Source organism: Dromaius novaehollandiae, chromosome 3, assembly GCF_036370855.1.
Source record: "Dromaius novaehollandiae isolate bDroNov1 chromosome 3, bDroNov1.hap1, whole genome shotgun sequence".
Classification (NCBI taxonomy): domain Eukaryota; kingdom Metazoa; phylum Chordata; class Aves; order Casuariiformes; family Dromaiidae; genus Dromaius; species Dromaius novaehollandiae.
Window position 1 is genome coordinate 29,780,056 of NC_088100.1, and position 20,304 is coordinate 29,800,359.

The 20,304-nt window shown below is 36.1% G+C and overlaps 1 protein-coding gene across 1 annotated transcript in view; it reads right to left on the minus strand.

Moving 5' to 3' along the window:
• EYS (eyes shut homolog) overlaps nucleotides 1–20,304 on the minus strand; it is a 909,330-nt gene that overhangs the window by 54,242 nt on the left and 834,784 nt on the right. Inside the window, exon 41 of the mRNA XM_064508633.1 lies at nucleotides 7,941–8,113. Coding sequence (XP_064364703.1) covers nucleotides 7,941–8,113 — 173 coding nt within the window. The remainder of the gene's footprint in view (nucleotides 1–7,940; nucleotides 8,114–20,304) is intronic.

The window sequence follows — 20,304 nt, forward strand, 5'->3', positions numbered from 1 at the left end:
GCCATACTTTTATATACTTTTAATTTAAAGATGAAAAATTTTTTAAAATAAAAATACCGTGATTAGTAAAATTGTGTCAAGCAAGACAACTCCAACCTTTTCCTTCTAGTCTCTTTCTTCTCATTGTAAAGGAACAGAGCTAAGACTGAGTTCAAAACTATATAAACCTACAACCCTCTTTTCCTTGAAAAACAGTCCTTCAGAATGTTATTTATACAATATTTAAAGCTGATGGAAAACACAGGGCATAGCTGATCGCACTGGGCTCCACAGTTATTTTCCACTTCCTGCCTAGATACCATCCAAGTCTGATTTTCACACTCTTCCTCTTTCAGTGTATGATCTGGAAATGTAAAACAGACACAGAGAGGTGTCCCAATGGCTCTGATTATGAACCATGTGAAAACACACTCTGAATTAACACTATGCCTGAACAACACACAGTTCTGATGGAGTACATGAAGCCCTTCATAAACTTTGTCCTTCGTCTTACTTGTCCTGTCTCTTTCTCAGTCTTGCTCCATTTATCATTGTCCTCTTCTGCATTCCCAGTAATAAACAGGTAATAAGGTACGAAATGTCCCATCACCTCAGAAACAAATAATGACAAATTATCCCATTACATTAATAGACTAGTATGGTTGGCTACCTACTTCTCTATCATAATGCGTATGCAACCAGAGGTGAGCATAAAAGTGGGAGGCAAAAAAAAAGGCAAGTAGGAATGAAAAAAACTTTAACAAAGAGGAGATAATAAAGTGACAAAGAAGAAAGAGAATAATGGTTTCATTACCTCTGAATTTTCTGTTATGGGTTAAAATAAATGCTCCTTTCAGCATTCACTGTCAATACATCCTGGACCACAGCTTTACAATTCTTTGCAAAAACCAAGATAGATGAAGGGGATAAAAAGAGGTGGACTTCCAGCTACAGAATTGCAATCAGACAGCCACTTCTTTATATTATAATTGACTAACCGTGAACAGTTATCAGCTCAGCGCTTTGGTCCAGGATGAACAGCCATATACACTATTGGATGACTATTAATCATTTCTCCTAAATATCAGCTCACAAATTTGCAAAGGCAATATTGAAAAGGGAATTGAAATTAGTTTAGAGCATTGTATTTTCCAGTCTTCCAAGCTGTACGAAAGTCTCTAGAAAAGTGTCCTTGGTCATCATGAAATTCTGCAGCCACTGCTTGTCTTACTGGTTTGCAGCATAGCTCTTAATAAACCAAAACTTGCTATTGAACACAGAAATACTGATGAACAGACTGCAAAACCCTTCTCCTAGCTGAGTTTAGACATTTTTTTCTTAAAGCACCTAGTGTATTCCTGTTACTCAATTTTAAATACTAATATGCATGCAGATCTCTGGCGCAAGGTTCTGGTAGGAATCTCTCTCTGTGCACTGAACTATATTACGATGTATTAGATGAGGGACTGCTGGCTGATAGGTTGAGGGAGTAGAATTTCTGATACAACTCACCTGTCCTTTGTGCCCTAGAATGAAGCAGTAGGATAGGGAAGACCCAGGGACCAACAGTGGAAATTAGATAGAAGCTCTGCTGTACAGATAAATAATACACATAGCATAACTTGGGAAAGAAAGCAAAGATGAGAGAGCTGAGTTGGCATTTAGTTTCCAAGTTCTGTGGATGTAAAAGTTTTGTGGATGTAAAAGCTGTTCTCTTCCACAGGCAATCCACTTTCCCCACCGGAAACTCTGGGAAGTGCCATAAGGAAGAGGTAAAGGGTGCTCGAGCTGTCAGGGTGTGCACTACTAGCCGACAACTCAAGGGTTCCAGAAAGACATCACAGCACTGATCTAACCTGATCGTCTATACTGCTCTTTCCATTCCCTGCTAGCTAGAAGGCTGTGGGAAGCCTTCACTGAAAGAAAGCAAACAGTTTTTTGTTAATTGGGGGTGGGGATAGAAACACTGCAGGTGACTGTTCTAGGTTAATCTCTTTGAACACTTGCCATGAATCAAGGCCTTAAAAATGTTATTAACGCAAAATTGTTTAATTCCTCTCCCCCAATAAATACTTAGGTATTCCTTTTATTTGTCTTGTAGCATCAGTAGTTATGGAGTCCATGGGCCCTACTAACTTAGTTTATTTCTGTAGTCATGAGGACTAGTAATTTTCACTTCTAAGTTGAAGCTAATATTCAATATAATAAAAGTGATTCCACTGCTCAAAGATGGAAATAAGTAAACTGAATAAGTGGCAATACAGAAGTGATGAAGTGTGTGTGCACGTGTGTGTATGCGTGTGTGTGTTTATGCATGTGAGTACGCATATGTGTCTGTTTTACATAAGTTTTATGACAGTCCTCATTTTGGAGGGAGGGGCAGGCAGAAGCTAAGACATTAAGGCCTGGCTAAAAGCAAATGACCCAGAAAATAAATGATCATCTCAACAGGAATAACAGCAACCCCTGATGAGCATTTCCCAAACTCTCTTACCACTGACCAGAAACTTTGTGATTATGCAGTTTTCTACCTAAGGAAATTGCCCTTGGGCATCTACTGTCAGCAAACTGCTCCATTTAGTCTGCAGACCCAAACACCTCTGAAGGTGACACGGTATGAAAAACATAGCTGCACAGAAGCAGTTTGCTTGCCAGCTGATTTTCATTCCACAGAGTTTGGAGCAAGTGACTACTCCCACTTGAGCATTTTGAAATGAATTTAATACATGGGGGAATACATCCTACAGAAAACGTACTAGACCCTTTGGATTGGCAACATTACCCTAAAATGTTGCTTAAAAATGTGTCTCAATAAACATACTCACAGTTGTGAATGCACAGTGTGGATGGCACTATTTGGTGTGTGTTCATCAAATAAAAGGTCACGCTTAGCAATCTATTTTATGTTGTCATATATGCACCTTCACATAGTAAAGCTAAAACAAACACTGAGGCTGAGCCTAAGACACTGCAATTTACACAGTTACTCAACTTAACAATATATGTTCCTTTTTAAATCCTTCCCCTTCTTTCCAATTTACCTTAGTGCTTACAAACTGTTTGCTCTTGATTCCAGGCTTCACAAAATGCTACTCATTATGACCAACAGCTTCCCAGAAGGGCCCAGTTTCTACTGTCATATGCAATAAAAAACAACAAGAGTTTAGACCTCCAGGCGTTCACATCATTCCTGGTGAATGAACCGTTTGTGATTCAGTGCAGCATTTATGCAGTCATCAGAACTCAGCAGTAGAGTAATGCCCTTATATTTACTCTTGGTTTATAATTTATATTTCACATAAATCAGACTCTCTTAAGCTTAGATATTTCAAACATACTAGCCTTATATCTTACAGAGCATATCAGTTTCCTTTGTCAAGGAAAGGAAATGCCTTTAGTTTGTACTTAGATGAGACTGTTAAAAAAAGAAATAAAGAGAAAAAGACTGGTTACTGAGATGGTAGCAATTGAACAGCTCTTTTTTTTTGAGGTACCAGAACAGTGTTCGGAACTCTGCTTAATTTTGGTGAGCTACAACAATATTTTTTTTAATAGTTTAAGCTCATTAAAAATATCTGACATTTATTTCATGTTAACCTTAGTGATTTTGCTACATTTACATTCAAACAATTATATTGAAAATTCCCCTCCATTTTGAAACAGTTAAACTATACTGATATGGATATATCTTTCATCGTTTGAGCTCAAGCTTTCTCTTTGGATGGGAGGAAGCATCATGAATTTTTACTTAGATCTTACAAAATGATAAATCTTTCCAGATGACAGGCAATTGAAGTGTTAACCTAACCCTCACCTGTTTCCACAGTGAGCAGATACAGCTTCCTGACAAACTTTTAAAGGGAGAAAAATCAAATATAGAGGAAGTATTTTAAAGAGCATCCTACAGAAAAAAGTGTTCATAGCACGGTTGGATAATGTGTATTCATTTGGTCCGAAATGGTGCTATTTGTAAGCACTTTCATTCGCTGGTGTGATCCTAAATACTGGAGGAGAGGGATGCAGGAACTTCCATTTACAACCCACAAGAAACAGAAGCAACTTTTTTCTAACTTAAATGTGACAGGAGATTTATCAGACTAGGACGTGGATCATGGCTGCTTTTATACAACACTCCTGAAAGGTCAGAGCTCAATAACTGGACTCAGTTTAAATGATCTAGATCCCTTTATATACAATGAAAAAAAAAAGTCACTTCTGGGACTGAGTCCAGCTGCTCATGTAGACATGGTCTCCATTCCAAATGGTTACACAGTGATGACATACATTGCTAAATAATGTGTGTTTCCTCTTTTATTAAGTGGCCAAATTCTTGTTCCAGGCAAATCCCCAGAGTGGAAAGCCATGTGGGCATTTAATTCCTCAAATAAATAGGAACTAAATGCTTCTAAAACTGGTGATGAAGACTAGAGCAAACAGAGGTGGAACTTGTGAACTACTAGAGCTCACATGAATCCTTCACTAAAGTACAGTCATTCTAATATAAGTAACTAGTACAAGCAAAATATCCTTTGAACTGTGCAACCCAAAACATCTAACAACCTCCTGGGTATATTTATATTAAGAGGCTTGAAAGGAGCACAGTGATTTCTAGCAATTGCAATTCAGAGTTCATGTCTTCCCTTATTATCACCCCTCCCACCCAATGGTCCATTATGCCTTAGCTATGTAGCTTCATGAGAGAGATTTCAATATTTAATGGTCTACTCTGCAGTGATAGTAAAATTGTCATCTAGAGATAAAAGCAAGGAAAGATTTGTAACAACAGGTAATGCATTTTATCATATATATTTGCAAAAATGGATATGCTTTTAGGAAGCTTTTCTTGATGTCTGAAAAAGAAGCATAACATAAACTCAGAGCAATTGTTCCCAGCCTGCTTAGACTGCAATATGCTCCATCTGTTTCAGATCTGAAGAAAATTCCTTGATAGTGTCAAGAGCTTGTCTGATTTTTTTCCACACTATGTAGGTTAGTCTAATAGAAGTTACTATCTGCCCTTAAAGTTTTGACCCATTTGTCACAGTAGCCCTAAAGTTTCTGACTTTTAGAATGGTGTGCACACCGTATCAAATGGTGCATTTTTAATTTGCCATGCCAAACCTTTTAACACTTAACAGTGATAACAGTTTTACTATCATTTTTTCTTACATATGTGTAGAGTCTGATGCTCTTCTCACTGTGACATCAAACTTAGGTGATGGCACTTAGAGCTTTGACATGGAGAACAGCTGTAGTAATTGGCCCATCTGTGGCTTTATTTTGCATTTTGTAACTAAACTGATTAGTATGGGCAGCAATGCTGGCATAAAACCTGCAATTCTATGTGGCCATTTGCTATATTAATTTTATCAAATAATCTTTATAAGAACTTGCATACTTCTTGGTGATGAAGACTGGATATTATTTGATATGCAGCTTTCCTTTAGGAGAAACAAGTTTTTCTTCTTCAGTGCTGTTTTCAGACACAAAGTAGGATATTACTTGTATATCTTAAAAAGGAGAAGATTTGCTAAAAATAATTGCTTGACCTTAAATTTTATGGACCATTTCTTTTTAATATATATATTAACTGGGTCACTCTTTTTTTTGCAGCACACAATTACATTTGGCTTTTGTTTCTGATGCAATTTCCATTGTTCTACCATTATAATTTGGCAATCTCTCATCTTCAAATGCCTCACCAAACGTACTGCTTCAATGCTGCTAAGACTGTCTTTAAAGTTGCACCCAGCATTCACAGCATTGAGGCTCTGTTTCTTCCTTCTTTTTTTTGTTTATGTGAAAAAAGACCTTTACAACTCATTTTAATTTTAAAAGTGATGTGCAGCTTAACAAGACCTCTATCTGTGCTCACTTTATTTACTCTTAAGACATAGTTCACGAAAAGAATTTTTCGTATTCTGATAATTCTCTAAGTTTTGGGCTTATTAGTCCTGGAATATTTATACTCTGTTCTACTAAACTGATTTTTTCCCCCTTTTTTCTTGCTTACAGTGAAGATCCAGATAGAGTTTCTATTTTTCACTTATCAAATTTCATCCTTTCTATACTTTCAAGCCTTCAGCTTTGTTGTCTAATCAAACCCACTAACTTGAGTACTTTCCTTCAGTTTAGACTAGAGACAGCTAAGTACAAAGAGCTGCAGAGGAGCCTCACTGAATGACTACAGGGAAAAAAATAAGAGATGTTATTTAATGTTGATACGTGTAAATTGACGCAGATGGCAGAAATGGTCTTAGCCTTATATACTGCATGATAGACTCTGAAATGGCTATCAGCATTCAAAGAAAAAGGTTTTAGGAATTTTAATAGACAGTTCCATGAAAACATGAAAGTGCTCTTAAAAAGAAACAGAATGTAAAGAATGATTAAGAAAAGAACAGAGAACGAAACAGCAAAAAGCATCAAAACAACACTGTATAAAGCAGTGGCATTCTCACACCTCAAATACTGCGGTCAGGACCTTATCTTAAGAAGAATACAATAGACTGAAAAAGAACAGTGAAAAGCAACCTGGAAAACTAAAGATACAACATTGCTGGTGTGCCAAAAATAGATTAAACAGACTCTTCAAAAATGATTTTAGGAGGAAAATAATGAGGATCTATAAAATCAGGAGAGGCATGGAGAAGATGAACAGGGAACAACTTTAAAACATCCCAAAAGCTTGAACCATTAATGACATTAGCAGCTGGCATGTGTAAGCAAGAAAAGGAAGTACTTCTGCACATGCTACATACTTAAGCTCTGGAGCTCTTTGCTACAGGGTATGGTACATCATAAATGTTTACATGTGCTCAAAGACAAATTGAAGAAATTCAGGGATGAATAAAATCCATCAAGAGCTAACTGAAACCTAGATACCAGCCCCAGCACAAAGTCCCAATGCCTCAGACTACTGGAATTTGAGAGTGAATACCAAGGAAGCGTAATGCATGTTTCATATTCCTCCCTACACATTTGCTATTGGCTACCATTTATCAGGGTGAGATGAAAACTGGGCTAAAATGTACATTTTTATCTACTGAAAATTTTGGATATTTTTTCTAATGAAAATTTTAAATAAAAGGTAAAGATTTACATGATATGAAGAAAAAGACTAGCTAGACCTTTGATCTGACCTATCCACTGCTAAATATTAATTTTAAAATGTATTTCACATGCACTGCAGAATCAGCTCAGAACCAGTCATTATTTTCTATACTCAGATTTCTGCAATCATTACTTGTTGCTACATTGAATGTTAGGGGAAAAATACCTTGGATATTCATGCAGAGGAATTTCTGACCTAGAACAACCATTATAATCAATGTCTGAGAAATCGAAGTCCTTCATTTGATAGTATTAGTCAAAAAGTCCTATTTGCTTAGCTTTATTAATTTCTTTTCATCCTGTCTGATGATTGATAGCAAAGCACTTGACAGATTTTAATTTGTTTCTCTTTTTTTTGACCTGAGCAATTAATCAAAATTTAGCACCTGGTGGTAGTTTAACAGTCCAGAGAGTGTTGTTGATACACTACCTTTATTTACAAAAGGTATGAAGTTATGTTTCCCTAAGTACAGGAAAAATCATACTACAGGAGAAATTCTATTCTCCAAAGGAGTTGTAATCTCTCCAGCCAAATCTCTCTCAGCTTTTTCTTTAAGTAAATTATGAAGGCATAGGACATTGCCTGGTATTTCCATGCTGTCTATTCTCAGCTTCTTTGATCCTTCTGTCTCACCTTCTTTGGCTGACATAATTATAAAATAATATGCAGGGGAGGTGCTCAGCTCAGATGTCCATGGCTTATGACTGAATTTTGGACAGGAATGTGTTTGTACACATTCTTGGGGAGATGGTCACTTACAGTGTTTTGAGTTCAAAGCATTCGACTTGTGTCTTACCACAGCTTCTATGAATGACAGAAGCCATGACTAGAAGAATGTGATCCTTACCATCTTTGCAGAGGATTCCAGATCTTCCATATGGACAAAGGCAAACAGCATCTTGCTTGGACTTCGGAAAACATGTAGCACCATTTCCACATGGATTTTCATCACAAGCCATGAACTGGCAGAGTTTTCCAGAGTAGAGTTTAGGGCATTCACAAAACCAATCTTCCGCATCACTGATAGATTTAAATTAAAAAGAAAAAATATATATAAACACCAAAACACACTTTAAAAAAGGATGGGTCTTATTTTCACAGAAATTCAATAATATTTGACTTGTGGTTGTAAAATATTTCTTTGTTTTTACTCTCTTTACTTTTTTTTTTTTGCTTGTCTACCTGGCATTAGAAATACGAGGATGCTTTATGGGTGACTTGTGTTGACAGGTTCTATATTGTGTAATTTCATATTTTATTTTATCTTTCCTTTCATCTTAAAATATGTGACTTTTCTAATGTGTTTCACCAGTTATTTGTGCTGCTGCTTTCATAACACGCTCAAAATAACTGCTAAAGAAAAACAGCTTTCTATTATGTCTGAAAAAGAAAATAAGGAGAAAAGAGAAAATATAAAGTTACTGGTTTACTTTGCAAGTGGAAATATCATTTGTACATTAATGTATTAGATATAGCTCTTGACATGTAGATATAGATCTTGACAACACAGGAGGGTGTAAAGGAAAACTGAAATATGAATACTTACAGTAATGATTAAACTAAAGTTGAACCAGAATAAACAGGTGATACCTCTACTTTCATATATCCTATGTCTCAATTATGAAAAAAAGTATTATAACAGACAAAGGAAAAACATAAACTGTAGTCAGTCTAGAGGGGTGAGAAAAACAAATCTTTAGAAATACGGCTATTCTTTTTGCAAGAATTTTTGTTTTTTTAGTATACAAAGATATCTCAATGGCAGACATGGTATGAAAACCAAAATCAGATAAGAAAAGCAGTAGTGTAAGGCATTCCATGCCATCAGTTTCATTGTAGGCTTTATTTGCTTTTCCCCTTGTTTTATGAGTAAAATTAGATGACAGCTACATAGGTCAGTTTATGTGATTACAACACATACTCAGTATTGAACAGAAACGTGTCTGTCTTATAGTTGATAAGGTCACATGTGCCTGTGGGTCTGAATACAGAAGGCATGATGTGAGCTATGTCAAACCACAGCCATTATGTTTTTCCTGATAATAGCATAATCATCAGGAAGTTTAGTGATAAAATATCAAATAAATGTGATTCCTAAAAATGTGCCCGCTCCTTATAATATCCAGACAATCAGGTTACAGAAAATAATTTAGAGCTGAGAGAACTCCTGCATTTATTAAAAGAAGAAAATAAGTAAGTCTTCTGACAGTCTTTGTGTATAACAGTCGATTAGTTTATTTCTAAACTGACCACCTACAGTTTTGGGGGAGCAAAAATCTCAGCTGGAAAGTCTACCAGCATGAATCTCATAAATAATGCCTCCAGACACCTTTGCAAAAGAAAATTGCTATCAGCTGCAATAATAAATTTCTGTGTGTAGCCTATTCTATTTATAGGTCTGCTGCAGACACTGGGAGAAGAATGTAAATGAGAAACTGAATTGCTTTAGTTTGTGTAGCATTGAAGAGTCTGCTTTCAACTGGTTTAATATCAGCATTATGCTGTTCAGCTAATTAAAAAAAGCAACAAGAGGCTCAGTTCTTCCTGGACATTTGCAATTGACAGTGATGATCTTCTTAAAACTGGGTATCGAATGTGTTTCTGTCTGTTTATATAGAAGAAGGATCACTGCTGCTGACCACCAAAATACACAGACCTTAGTCTTCATCTTAAAAAAACCAAAATTTTATCAATTGTTCTATTGAACTATACATCAACATTAGCATTTCTTTTTATAGTCTTATTTTTAGTATTTTGTAGATGATTAAGAATAACAGTTCTCATAATAAGTTGTGAGGAATTTATTCTTATCAAAATGAGCAATATCCTAACATTTCACTATTGATGTTAACCTGTCATAATAACATCCTAATAACAAAGAAGAGTGATTCCCAATGAGGCAAAGAAAATAGATTTAAAAAGTTATCCAAAATAATACAGAGCTTGACAACATAATAGCTAACCATACAGGAAAAATATCAGAGCCAATTCACAAGAATTAGTATACTGAAATGTGATGTCCCAAATGACTTATTGTTGTCCTTTCTCAAAGCAATTTTTCACTGTTCCTGTTTAAGAAAAGGACAAGGTTTCCCATATTCCACTGAATTAATCTTGGTTGGAAGAAATACATAAATTCTCTAAAGACTGAGGACTTCTCCCAAGTGGGATCCACAATTCCATACTATCCCGCTATTCTTTATATAAGTATGAAGCAAATGAAAATTGCCAGCAAATCAAAATGGTAATTTCTTTTGCCTGCACTGTACAGATGTGAATGGCTCCAAGGAAAAGACATTGCATAATTATATCCAGGAGCTGAATAAAGTCAATAGTGCCTGATAGAAACAACAAGGAAGACATCACAATTTTGAGGTTGCAAAATTGGAAACAAATTTAGAATGTGTTGCTGAAACGTGTTACATGTCTATATTAATGTATTAGTTCAGAGCACGAGTGTGCTTTTGAAGCAAATCCCAAGCTGTCCCCATCAAAATGCTTCGGTTCACAATGTAGAAGGGTCTCAGAGCTCAGGAACTGAATTTCTTTCAGATGAACCTAAACCAGAAGAGTCTCTCCAGGATCATGCCTTGGGTGCTCCAGCTGCTAATGGGCATTCAGTCCATGGGGCCAGAACTGATCAAGTCTGAATTAAAGCTCCCTGAAACAAGAATAATATGGATGTTGGGTCTCAGCACTAGCTAATTTGCCCTGTAAATCTACTCCTATTGAACTACATCATCTGCTAATGTAGATGCAGCTTTGTAAGTCATAAAAAGAAAATTGGGCAGTCATGGTGAATATAGTATCAAAAAAGGCTACAAATTTTAACTGGTGTACTGACAAACTTCTAATGTAGACAGAGGAAAAACCTAGCTATCCAGAATCATAAACAGTGGGAGAAAATGGAAGAAAAGATAGAAATCCTATAGAGAAGGGATGGAAGAGACAAGAGCAAAACTCCCAGGGCACCATAACCTCATGTCACCAACCTTTTGGCATATGAAGAAATAGGCTTAGGGCAGATAAATTGTTCTCTCATCTTCTTATCATCCTCCTCTGAATTGGTAAGGGACACACTTTTCATTACTATTTCCTGTTTTAAAATATTCCTTTGATCTTTGGACTAGACTTCAGCTTGGAAAGAAAATCATCAAGAAGCACTTACATGGTATGGCATGATACAGATAATTCAGTAGTAGGAATTCTTCCCCTTGAACCAGTACTAAATCTGATCTAAAGAAATCAAAGTTTTGTATAAGATGGGTGACACTCTTAGTATGACAACACAAATTTTCATCCCTTAGTTTTTTTTAAATGTTGCAGTATGCAGAGCGGACTGGATTATAACATGCTAATAATCCCGTCACAACTGTATTTAACCTCAGTTTTTGACTATTAGTTCCCTTTTTTTATAATAAAGATTATAATTCCTCTGTATATCATCACATCACAAACATCATTTGTACAGTACCTAGTGATACATCAGTGTGGTCCTCTAAGGCATAGAAGTTTTCTATATGGCCGTGCTTTTTCTGTCTATTAAGTGGGAATATTATTATTTACAGACCCTTCAACTGGTCTGTGATCCCCACTGAAAGTACTGTACATGTCATTTGTGTAGCTGTATGTGAGAGGGCTTCAGTGAAATCAAATGCACTAAACACTTTAACCTTGACAGTGCTATACTGAATGAGAATTTCAAAAGCTACTTGTAGTGGGTTCAATATTTAACACAGCAAGCTTTTTTAATGTCATGTCTATTTCCTCTGTGACAAAGACAGAGAAATTTGCTGGAAGAAACAGCTTTCCAGGCTACTTCAGTTAATAAATGCTGGATGTAATTCAGTTTATTTTAAAATTATTATTATTATTTATTATTAGTGCAATTTCATTTTAAAATACTGGAAACTTAAAGGAGCATCATACTTCATCAGTTTAAATTTTAATTTGAATTACACTTCATGCAAAGAATGGTTAAATTTCTTCCTAGAAGATACTAACATAATGTAAAAGTGATTCAGATCTTCTTTTGAAAACCTCATGCAATGGCCAAATCCATAGAAACTCACTATAGCCAGAAGAATAATCTTATCTGATCAATAGCCTTAAAAATATCAAAAGACCATATATAAAAGAAGTATTTCTTTCCTTGTGCACAGCAGGTGATTTTCTAGTACATATCTGCCAATCTTTCCTTGTATTATATAGCTCCAAAAAATCAATTCAGCTTTCCTGCTGCTTTAGTACTTTCACCCAGGTTTCCTCAATTATGGTATCTTCTCTAGATCTGAGTGCTTTTGTTAGCTTTACTGTTTTGAATACCTTTTTTTTTTCCCTATCAGGAATTATTATTCTGCAAGCTCTGGTGATTCACTTTAATTTTCCTTTCCTTTCACTGGAAGCAGTTTCTAAACTGTTTCTCTTTATATAAACAGCTGCTGACAGGCTCTCTTTAAACCAAGTCTGAATCACTTGTGAACTAAATTAGTTTTGAAAACTACTAGGGAAAATATTTCCAAATTGGTTGGGTGCACTCATGAAAAAAACTTTTGCTCTAAATTTTGTTTGAGGCAGACCTGTGTTCATGGTTAGGTTGGTTATAGCGTGGATTAAATAGTGTCTGATTCTACTATGGAACTCACATTTAAACTATACCTCTGAATTCCTTGATCCAGGTTAAAATTATTTGAGTGCAAAAGTTTTAATTCTACTTCAAAACCGAGCAAGAAAAGTTCTAACACCTTATTTCCTTGTTGCCAATATACAAGGAAGAAACCCTTGTACACAAAACGGTTTGTCTCAAACAGAAAACTAATTTATAGGACCCAGTAAAGAAATTTAATTAAACAGATGCTTAATCCATTCCAATGAGACAACAATAAACATCTGTTTAAACTTAGCATTCTTAAGCATACGTATTTGAGCTTCCCTGAATAAGTATGCACTTTCGAAATGACACCTAAGCCTTAGAACATTCACCAAAATTGTGTTTGAGTTAGCTACAGCTTGGGAAGGGCAGCATTTCCTTTACGGAAATGATGGAGGAGGAAGAGCTCCTGTTCATTAGCCATTTCAAAGCTTCAAAGATGGGAATATTCCCAGGAATCTAGGATTTTTAAAATTTATTTTAAGATGTACTCAAATTTCTAGCACCGTGGTCTCCAACTTTTCAGGACAATGAAGCCTCTTATGGAGTCTTTTATAAGGCCTCTTTAACACCATTTTTCTGCTCAGATGGGGACTATGCAGGCAATCTCCCAGCATAAGAAGAACACATATCCATTAACAAATCAGATGTATAAAAAAGTCCTATCATGTAATCTGACAATTATGATCATTCCTGTCACACAAGACAATATGCAAGTGTGATGTGCAGCACATCCAGACACATAATCATGGAGGGGCTAGGGATGCCTCAGGAAAAAATACAGCAAACAATGGATGGTCAGAACAATTTATGTGGCCGGCAATCCTCCTCCTGACCACATCTAGGGAAGTGTGTAATGGCCTGTCAGGCCAGGTTCAGTGCAAGGGTTTTAATTAGGCAACCCAGCTCTGACCCTCCCCCATTCCTCAATCTCCTCAGCCTTTTTAGTTAAATCTAACTTTTCTATTTCCTGTTGTGTTGTATAGGAAAAGTACTAAATAGATTTTTTCATCTGCTAAGCTTTATGTATGGAAATGAAATGAAAAATAAAAAAATACTTAAAAGGCTATGCTTTTGATAATAAAAAATTAGCACTTCATGGAACATTGCCAGGAAAACACATAAATATTTTCAACAGCACAAGGTCTCAAACTCTCACTGAAAGCCCATGCAGCCTAATTCCTCTTCGTCCTTTGAAAACCTCTCTCATAATTCTTCTACGACAGCAAGTTTGCAGCTTCTCCCAGCAGTCACTAAAGTCCTAAACAGCATTTACTTCAATCTATCTACTACTTGCAGCAAGACTCATGAACGCTGTATCCAGCACAGTAACGCTGAACATTAGTAAGTGTGCAGCATATTGCTGCTTGTATTGTTTCCATTTAAGATGCATTGTATGCTTTTATCCATTTCTGCTGGAATTTTAAAACAAACAGGATTCTCTCCACCCATTTTATGAACTCTCAAAAGAACCAGGAAGACTGTGGCTCTATCTGACTATTTACAATTAATTCAGATCAAGCTATTTCATTAAATGGCATCAAAGGTAAGTCACAAAAGCAGGAAACAAGAAGTAGTTAGGTACATAAGCGCATTTGAAGGACCAAATCTTGACCTTTCTAACTCATTTTCCCTACTGCAAATTAAAGATAATGTATAACCAGCTGCACAAGCCTTTTATGAAGACTAATTGCTTCAGCTTGTACAGCCATTTGAACATGAGAAATGAAGTGCAAGGAAGTGCTCAAAAGTACTAAGTACTAGAACTAGAATTACTGAAAATACTGCTTGAAGTCAAAAGTTAGCAATCACTGTGTGCTTTCTTTCTTTTTTTTTTTTTTAGAATACAGTCTTTATCAATAGCTTGAGTTGTTCTGTCTTGTAGGTTGACCTTTCACTTTGATTGCTGCCTCAGCTCTGAATTTCACACATTTCTCGATGATGCCTATGAATTAAGAAGGGTGGAAGGTGCCCTAAGAAGTGTGAAATCAAAGGCGACAAAACTGTTAGAATTTTTCAAATGTGCAAGAACTGAAACTGTTAAAATTGCTACACTGTTGAAAATTAGCATAGTCGGATGACATACCATCCTAGACTAATACCAAATGTAATAGAAAAAGTCTGTTTTGCAGCTGACCTTTGTAATTGGTACAAAAGGCCATTTGTGTACCATTTTCACAAATAGAACTGGCTTAAAATCCTATAGGATTAGTCTCCCTCTAGCATGCACTCAGCAGGTCAGATAAGCCAGCTAGTCTGACTTATTTGCAGCATAAGGTAACAGACTATTCTGAAAAAGTAAATTACAGAGGAGAAGTTATGTTAGAGAAAGGAAAAACATTGTATCTCGGCACCATTTGCTTTGTTTCCAGACTTCCTTCAGAGAAACAAGTCAGTTCCTTTTTCTTGACATCATGATGCTAATTCATTCCTTTATATTTACACAGAAAAGTAACAGGTAAATCAATCTGGCTGTACTTGCAATCTCAGCATGTAAACTTCAAGGGAAGGGAAATATATTGTTCTTTTAAATACACAGCCTTGCAAATGAATGACTAAAATGAAAGTAACCTAAATTCAGACTGCAAATATGTATGTAATGATTTGCATTCAATCATAGTGGTGTTTGGAGTAGTTTTGTGGAGAAGTAGACATGTTTTTTACATTGTTTTCTAGATATACAGTCTCCATAACTAAGATTTAGTGTCTGCCACTGAAGCCAGTATCTGCCACAATATTACTCTTTGAATGAAAATGAATTTCTTCACACCTTCTGAACGTCTTTTATCTTCTAGTGTGCATCGGTATCATGTCCATCTATGTAAAATGAAAGTACTGGAATAATTGCTAATAATGATCTGATATTCCAATATCTAGTCCTAGCATATGAATATTTTAAAGATCTGGCTAAGAAAGCTTCTGAATAGAGCTGTTCACTGCTGAATTGAATGAGTGGCACCTCACTCCGTAATACAAGCTGCAACTCACTGACAGAACGGCTTCTATCCTACTGATTCAGCTACCAGGACAGTGATTTGACAGATCTATCAGTATTTTTGCCATAAAATTTGAAGGTTATGTCTACACAGCAAAAATGAAGAGATCACAGAAGTAGAATTACATATATCCAGCCTAGCTTTAATCTAGTTAGCACTGTTACCACCTGTAGTGAAAATGCGGCACAACATTTCATTCTGACTGCTAATCCTTCAGAGTAAGCAGAGGATATATCTGGTTTACTCATCTGCATTGTTATTACTACACATTCAATCTTCATGAAAATGATCTTAGCCTGTTTTGCAACCATTTTCTCTTTATTTTGCTTTATAAGCATGCCCTGTGCATATTCACAGAAACAAGCACAGGAGGAACTGTGAAGCCTTGTGGTCACAAGTTTGTTTCAGCTGCTACAAAATGGAAGTAAGATTGATAAAAAAGTGAAAAAAATGCATGGGGAAAAATAAGACAGAGGGCTAACACAGCCAGAAGAAAGAATACTTTTTAACCCTTTAACCCTTTACTTTTTTCAGACCGTTTATGACAAACATTGTTTCAAAAACTCAGCTTGGAGCTTTGGAGGCTCAACTTTGAGGCTCAGTTGGCTGAATCAGGACAGCTCTATTAAATCTGTGGTGCTCTTAAAAAGTCACAACTTTGGATGTAGACTATAACACAAACAGACATAGATAGAAATGTAATTTGAGGGCACTCAGGTAGAAGAAGGCAAACTCAAATCCCATTCTCTACTTCTGCACTGCTTACACTTTAATGTTACAAATTCATCGATTAAAAAAAAAAAAAAACGCAAAACAAAAACAGAAGTAACCAGGGGTACAGTCTAGAACCCCAGTTGTGTTCTACTTCTGCTATGTGCCTGATCAAGTGGACAGACAGGTCCCCTAATGACTGTTCTTGGTCCAGAGCAACAGAACCTTTGACTCCTGCATTGCTAGTTGCAAAGCTGCTCAGCTTTTCAAAAGGAGGTGAAAAATGCCCTCAGAAAAAATCTTAGGGTTGAAAAATGAGGGCCTAAGGACTTCTATCTATTTCACACATTTAGCAACTGCAAGGTACTTGAGAGTAGGTTGTTTGAACCCTTCTCTGAGACTCAGGTACTTAAAGACTTATTTATATGGGCCAAATATGGCCTGTAGTCTAAACGACATCTGAAACATGTAACAAAAATTGCCCTAGAATCATGAGAATTTGATAGAATCCTATTTGGTGTTTTTATTTTACATGCATAAAAGTTAAAAATACAAATTACATCTGGGCTAACGAATCATGTAACTATTAGTCAGAGGAGAACAATTTCTCTGTTAACTGATTCCATTTTCTGATGTGCTTTGTAAAACAATTTTAAGTGGTTTTGGACTGGAAGGGAGTTCCATAGAGTTGAGGTCCCCTACAACTAAATAGCTTTCATATGAAAGAATATGTTTCTCTTGAAACTCCTACCTGTGACTGAATATCTAACACAATAGCTTTTAACTTGTTGAAGAGTCAGACCACTGTGGGAATGTTCAGTTTGCATCTGAACCAGCTGACTGGTTTCATGAGGATCATAATCTTCAGCACTGTGGCAGATACTTTAATGCAGACAAAGATCTCCACAAAACCACTTAGTCACTACAGAAGCTGGTAAACCAGCTGAATTCTTTGATGCAAGTCCTATTCTTCATTGCAAAAAAGAAAAAAAGAGTTGCCTTACTCAAGATCTTGCAATCCTGACAAATTAATACACAAAAATATACTGGAGTGTAACAAATCAGGTTGTGTTACAAATCAAATGCCTTCGAAATCAAAATAAAAAATCTTGGATTTGTATGCAAAGGCAATAATTGTTTTTATGTGTTGGATATTGAAGAAAAAGGTGCAAGAAGGCTTGAATTCCTCCTGGGGTATAGCTATGACTGAATTGTGCTCTCTGTGGGCCATAACCTCTGTGATAAATTGGGGTGCGTTTATGGGTAGATAAATACAAGGTAATGTATTATCAACAAGAATCATTTTCCATTTATTTTCACTTTAAGTTTTGAGTTTGCAATATTGGGTGAAATCCTTACTTTGCTGAGTTAATATTCACTTAGAACATTTTATATATGATCTATATAAATATGGTATATCATAATGAATGACATAAATTGCTAGGTCAGTTGATATTGTCTCATTTATGAGATAAGGTCCTGAACAGATGCTTAACTGCAACTGATATAAAACACTGCTGGTTATAAGCATTTACTGACCATTTCTACTGAATTATTAAAAGTATATCCTCAAAATCAATAATTATGGTTAATTAGGATCTTCCATTATGTGATGAGTGAGCAAATTGCTTTAAAATTGCAGTTTCCTTCTCTACTTACACTGCCTTTTCCTGTTAAGGTGTCAAAGAGATCAGAGACTGAGATGTTTTTAAATATTGCAATATTCATAATGTTTTAATTTGTTACACATCAACAAAATTCAGGTCACAATGATACTTGTGGGAAGGGGAACTCTGGCACTGGTTTCTGTTAATTGCAGTTGAGCACAAAATACCTTGGCTGGGACCGAATCTGCACTGGGATGGTAAAGAAAAAAGAATAAGAACAGTTTGTGTTGCAGTCATAAGGAGTTGGCTTGAGTCCTCCAAGCTTCTGCAGTGCATAGAATCATTTCTGGTAGAAATGTATGTAACTGGGATGGCTACCTTTAAATGTATTTTCTGCATATAATATAATTCTATGTCTGTAGTACAGTCTAAAACAGTGTTTACACCAAGGTATCATTTATGTGTTTCCTGTGTTTCAGCAACTGTATTTCTGCTAGTTTAGAAATTGCAGTACTGGAAGAATGGATTGATTCATTGGTAGGGTGTTTCTAGGGTAAGGTTTTCTACCGTTGTAATTGTTCAGCTACACAGGTGGTAGCTATGGCAGCATCACTTGTAGAGAGAGAATACTATGCAGCTTCTGATGTTTTGATGAAGGTGTAGTCTTTCATTGCTAAAAACAGTCTTATACAGCACAGTGCACACATATGGCCAGAACTTCACTTACTATCAAAGACTAACCAATGTACAGCGGGAATATTTGTAATAAATGCTGAAAGTAGAAAAAAATATTTGGGACATTAATTATGAAGAGAGTTAGTAAACCAAGATTATTTGAAGTTCTCCAAGTAAAAGTTACAAGTAACATTACAAGATACTTTATAGAAAGTGGTTCACATGGCTTAAAAAATATATAATGTATGCAACTGCAATTAAGACTGTGGTATATTCTTCCATCTCACCTATAAGTCATCATTTCTATCCATCCAAAGCATTGAGGTTATGTCCCAAACATGCATTATTTCTATACAAAAAAAAAAGAAAAAAAAAAAAAGGAAAAAGGAAAGAAAAGCTAATTGGTTTTACATAGGACTTCATAAATCTGAAATTTTAGGGAAGAAAAGAAGAGGATAGCTTTTGCAGAGCCCTTTTAACACTGTTTTTGTGATTTATCAAATATCTCATTTTATGCATGGCTAAGCTGTGCTGTTCATGCAATAAAATAAGATGCAAGAGCACTAGCACTATGAATTCATCTGGGGATCACCTAGCATAGATCATACAGGATCACAAATCATACATTAACCACTGCTTCCACCATACATCTCCACCTGCACAGGACTGCTAGAAGTGTGCACTTGCTCACACTTAAACAGTTGCAGCCAGTGCCTGGAATAGTATTATGTTCTATTTTATGAAAGTTAAGGATCCCAGAGAAAAGGTATTGTCTTCTTACTACGCAAGCTATTAAAAAGCCTCATCCTTCATTCATGGTTGGTTCAACAAAATACATTCCTCTGCAGTCGCTGAGCACTCCAGCCTGTCCGGGAACAGGACTGTCCAAAGAACACGACCTGCAGCACATTGCCTCCACCTGTCACACTGCAACAAGATACTTTGTCCAAACGGACCCTAGAGATATGGTAAGAAAGCCCCCTTTATTTCAGCCAATCTGATGACAAGAAAAAAAGAATTCCTTTGCACTGCCTCAGCAGGAATTAGCACAATGTTTACAGTGGCCCACAAAATCCACAGCTGTGCTCTGACCTGTGAATGAAAGCTAGTGATCTCTCAGCAAAAGAGCCATAGTAGATGGGGCAGTATTACATACACTTCCTTTTCTGAGATATGAAAAAGAACTACTGATCTATCTGACTCATTGATGTGCCTTACAACTCATGGAAGAACTTTGAAAAGCCTTTCTTTCTCCAGGCAGACAAAGCCATACTCCTCGTTAGCTTACATGGCATGCATTCACGAAACTATAATTGTTTCCTTCTAGGAACTGCCTCGTGATTTAGATACACCAGCACTGGGCTGTGTGACACCGGGCTGTACTTCCCAATCTGAAGCAATGCAGGGTAGCAGAGATAAATGCCATTTTTTCTTCTGCTACTCTGTAATATTTCCAAAATTAAGACTTGAAATTTTATGAGTGGTAAAGGGAAAAGAACTGAAAAATGAAAAGCCTAGATACAACACACTCCATTTAGAAGCTCTGATATTTCTTTTATTATTATTATTATC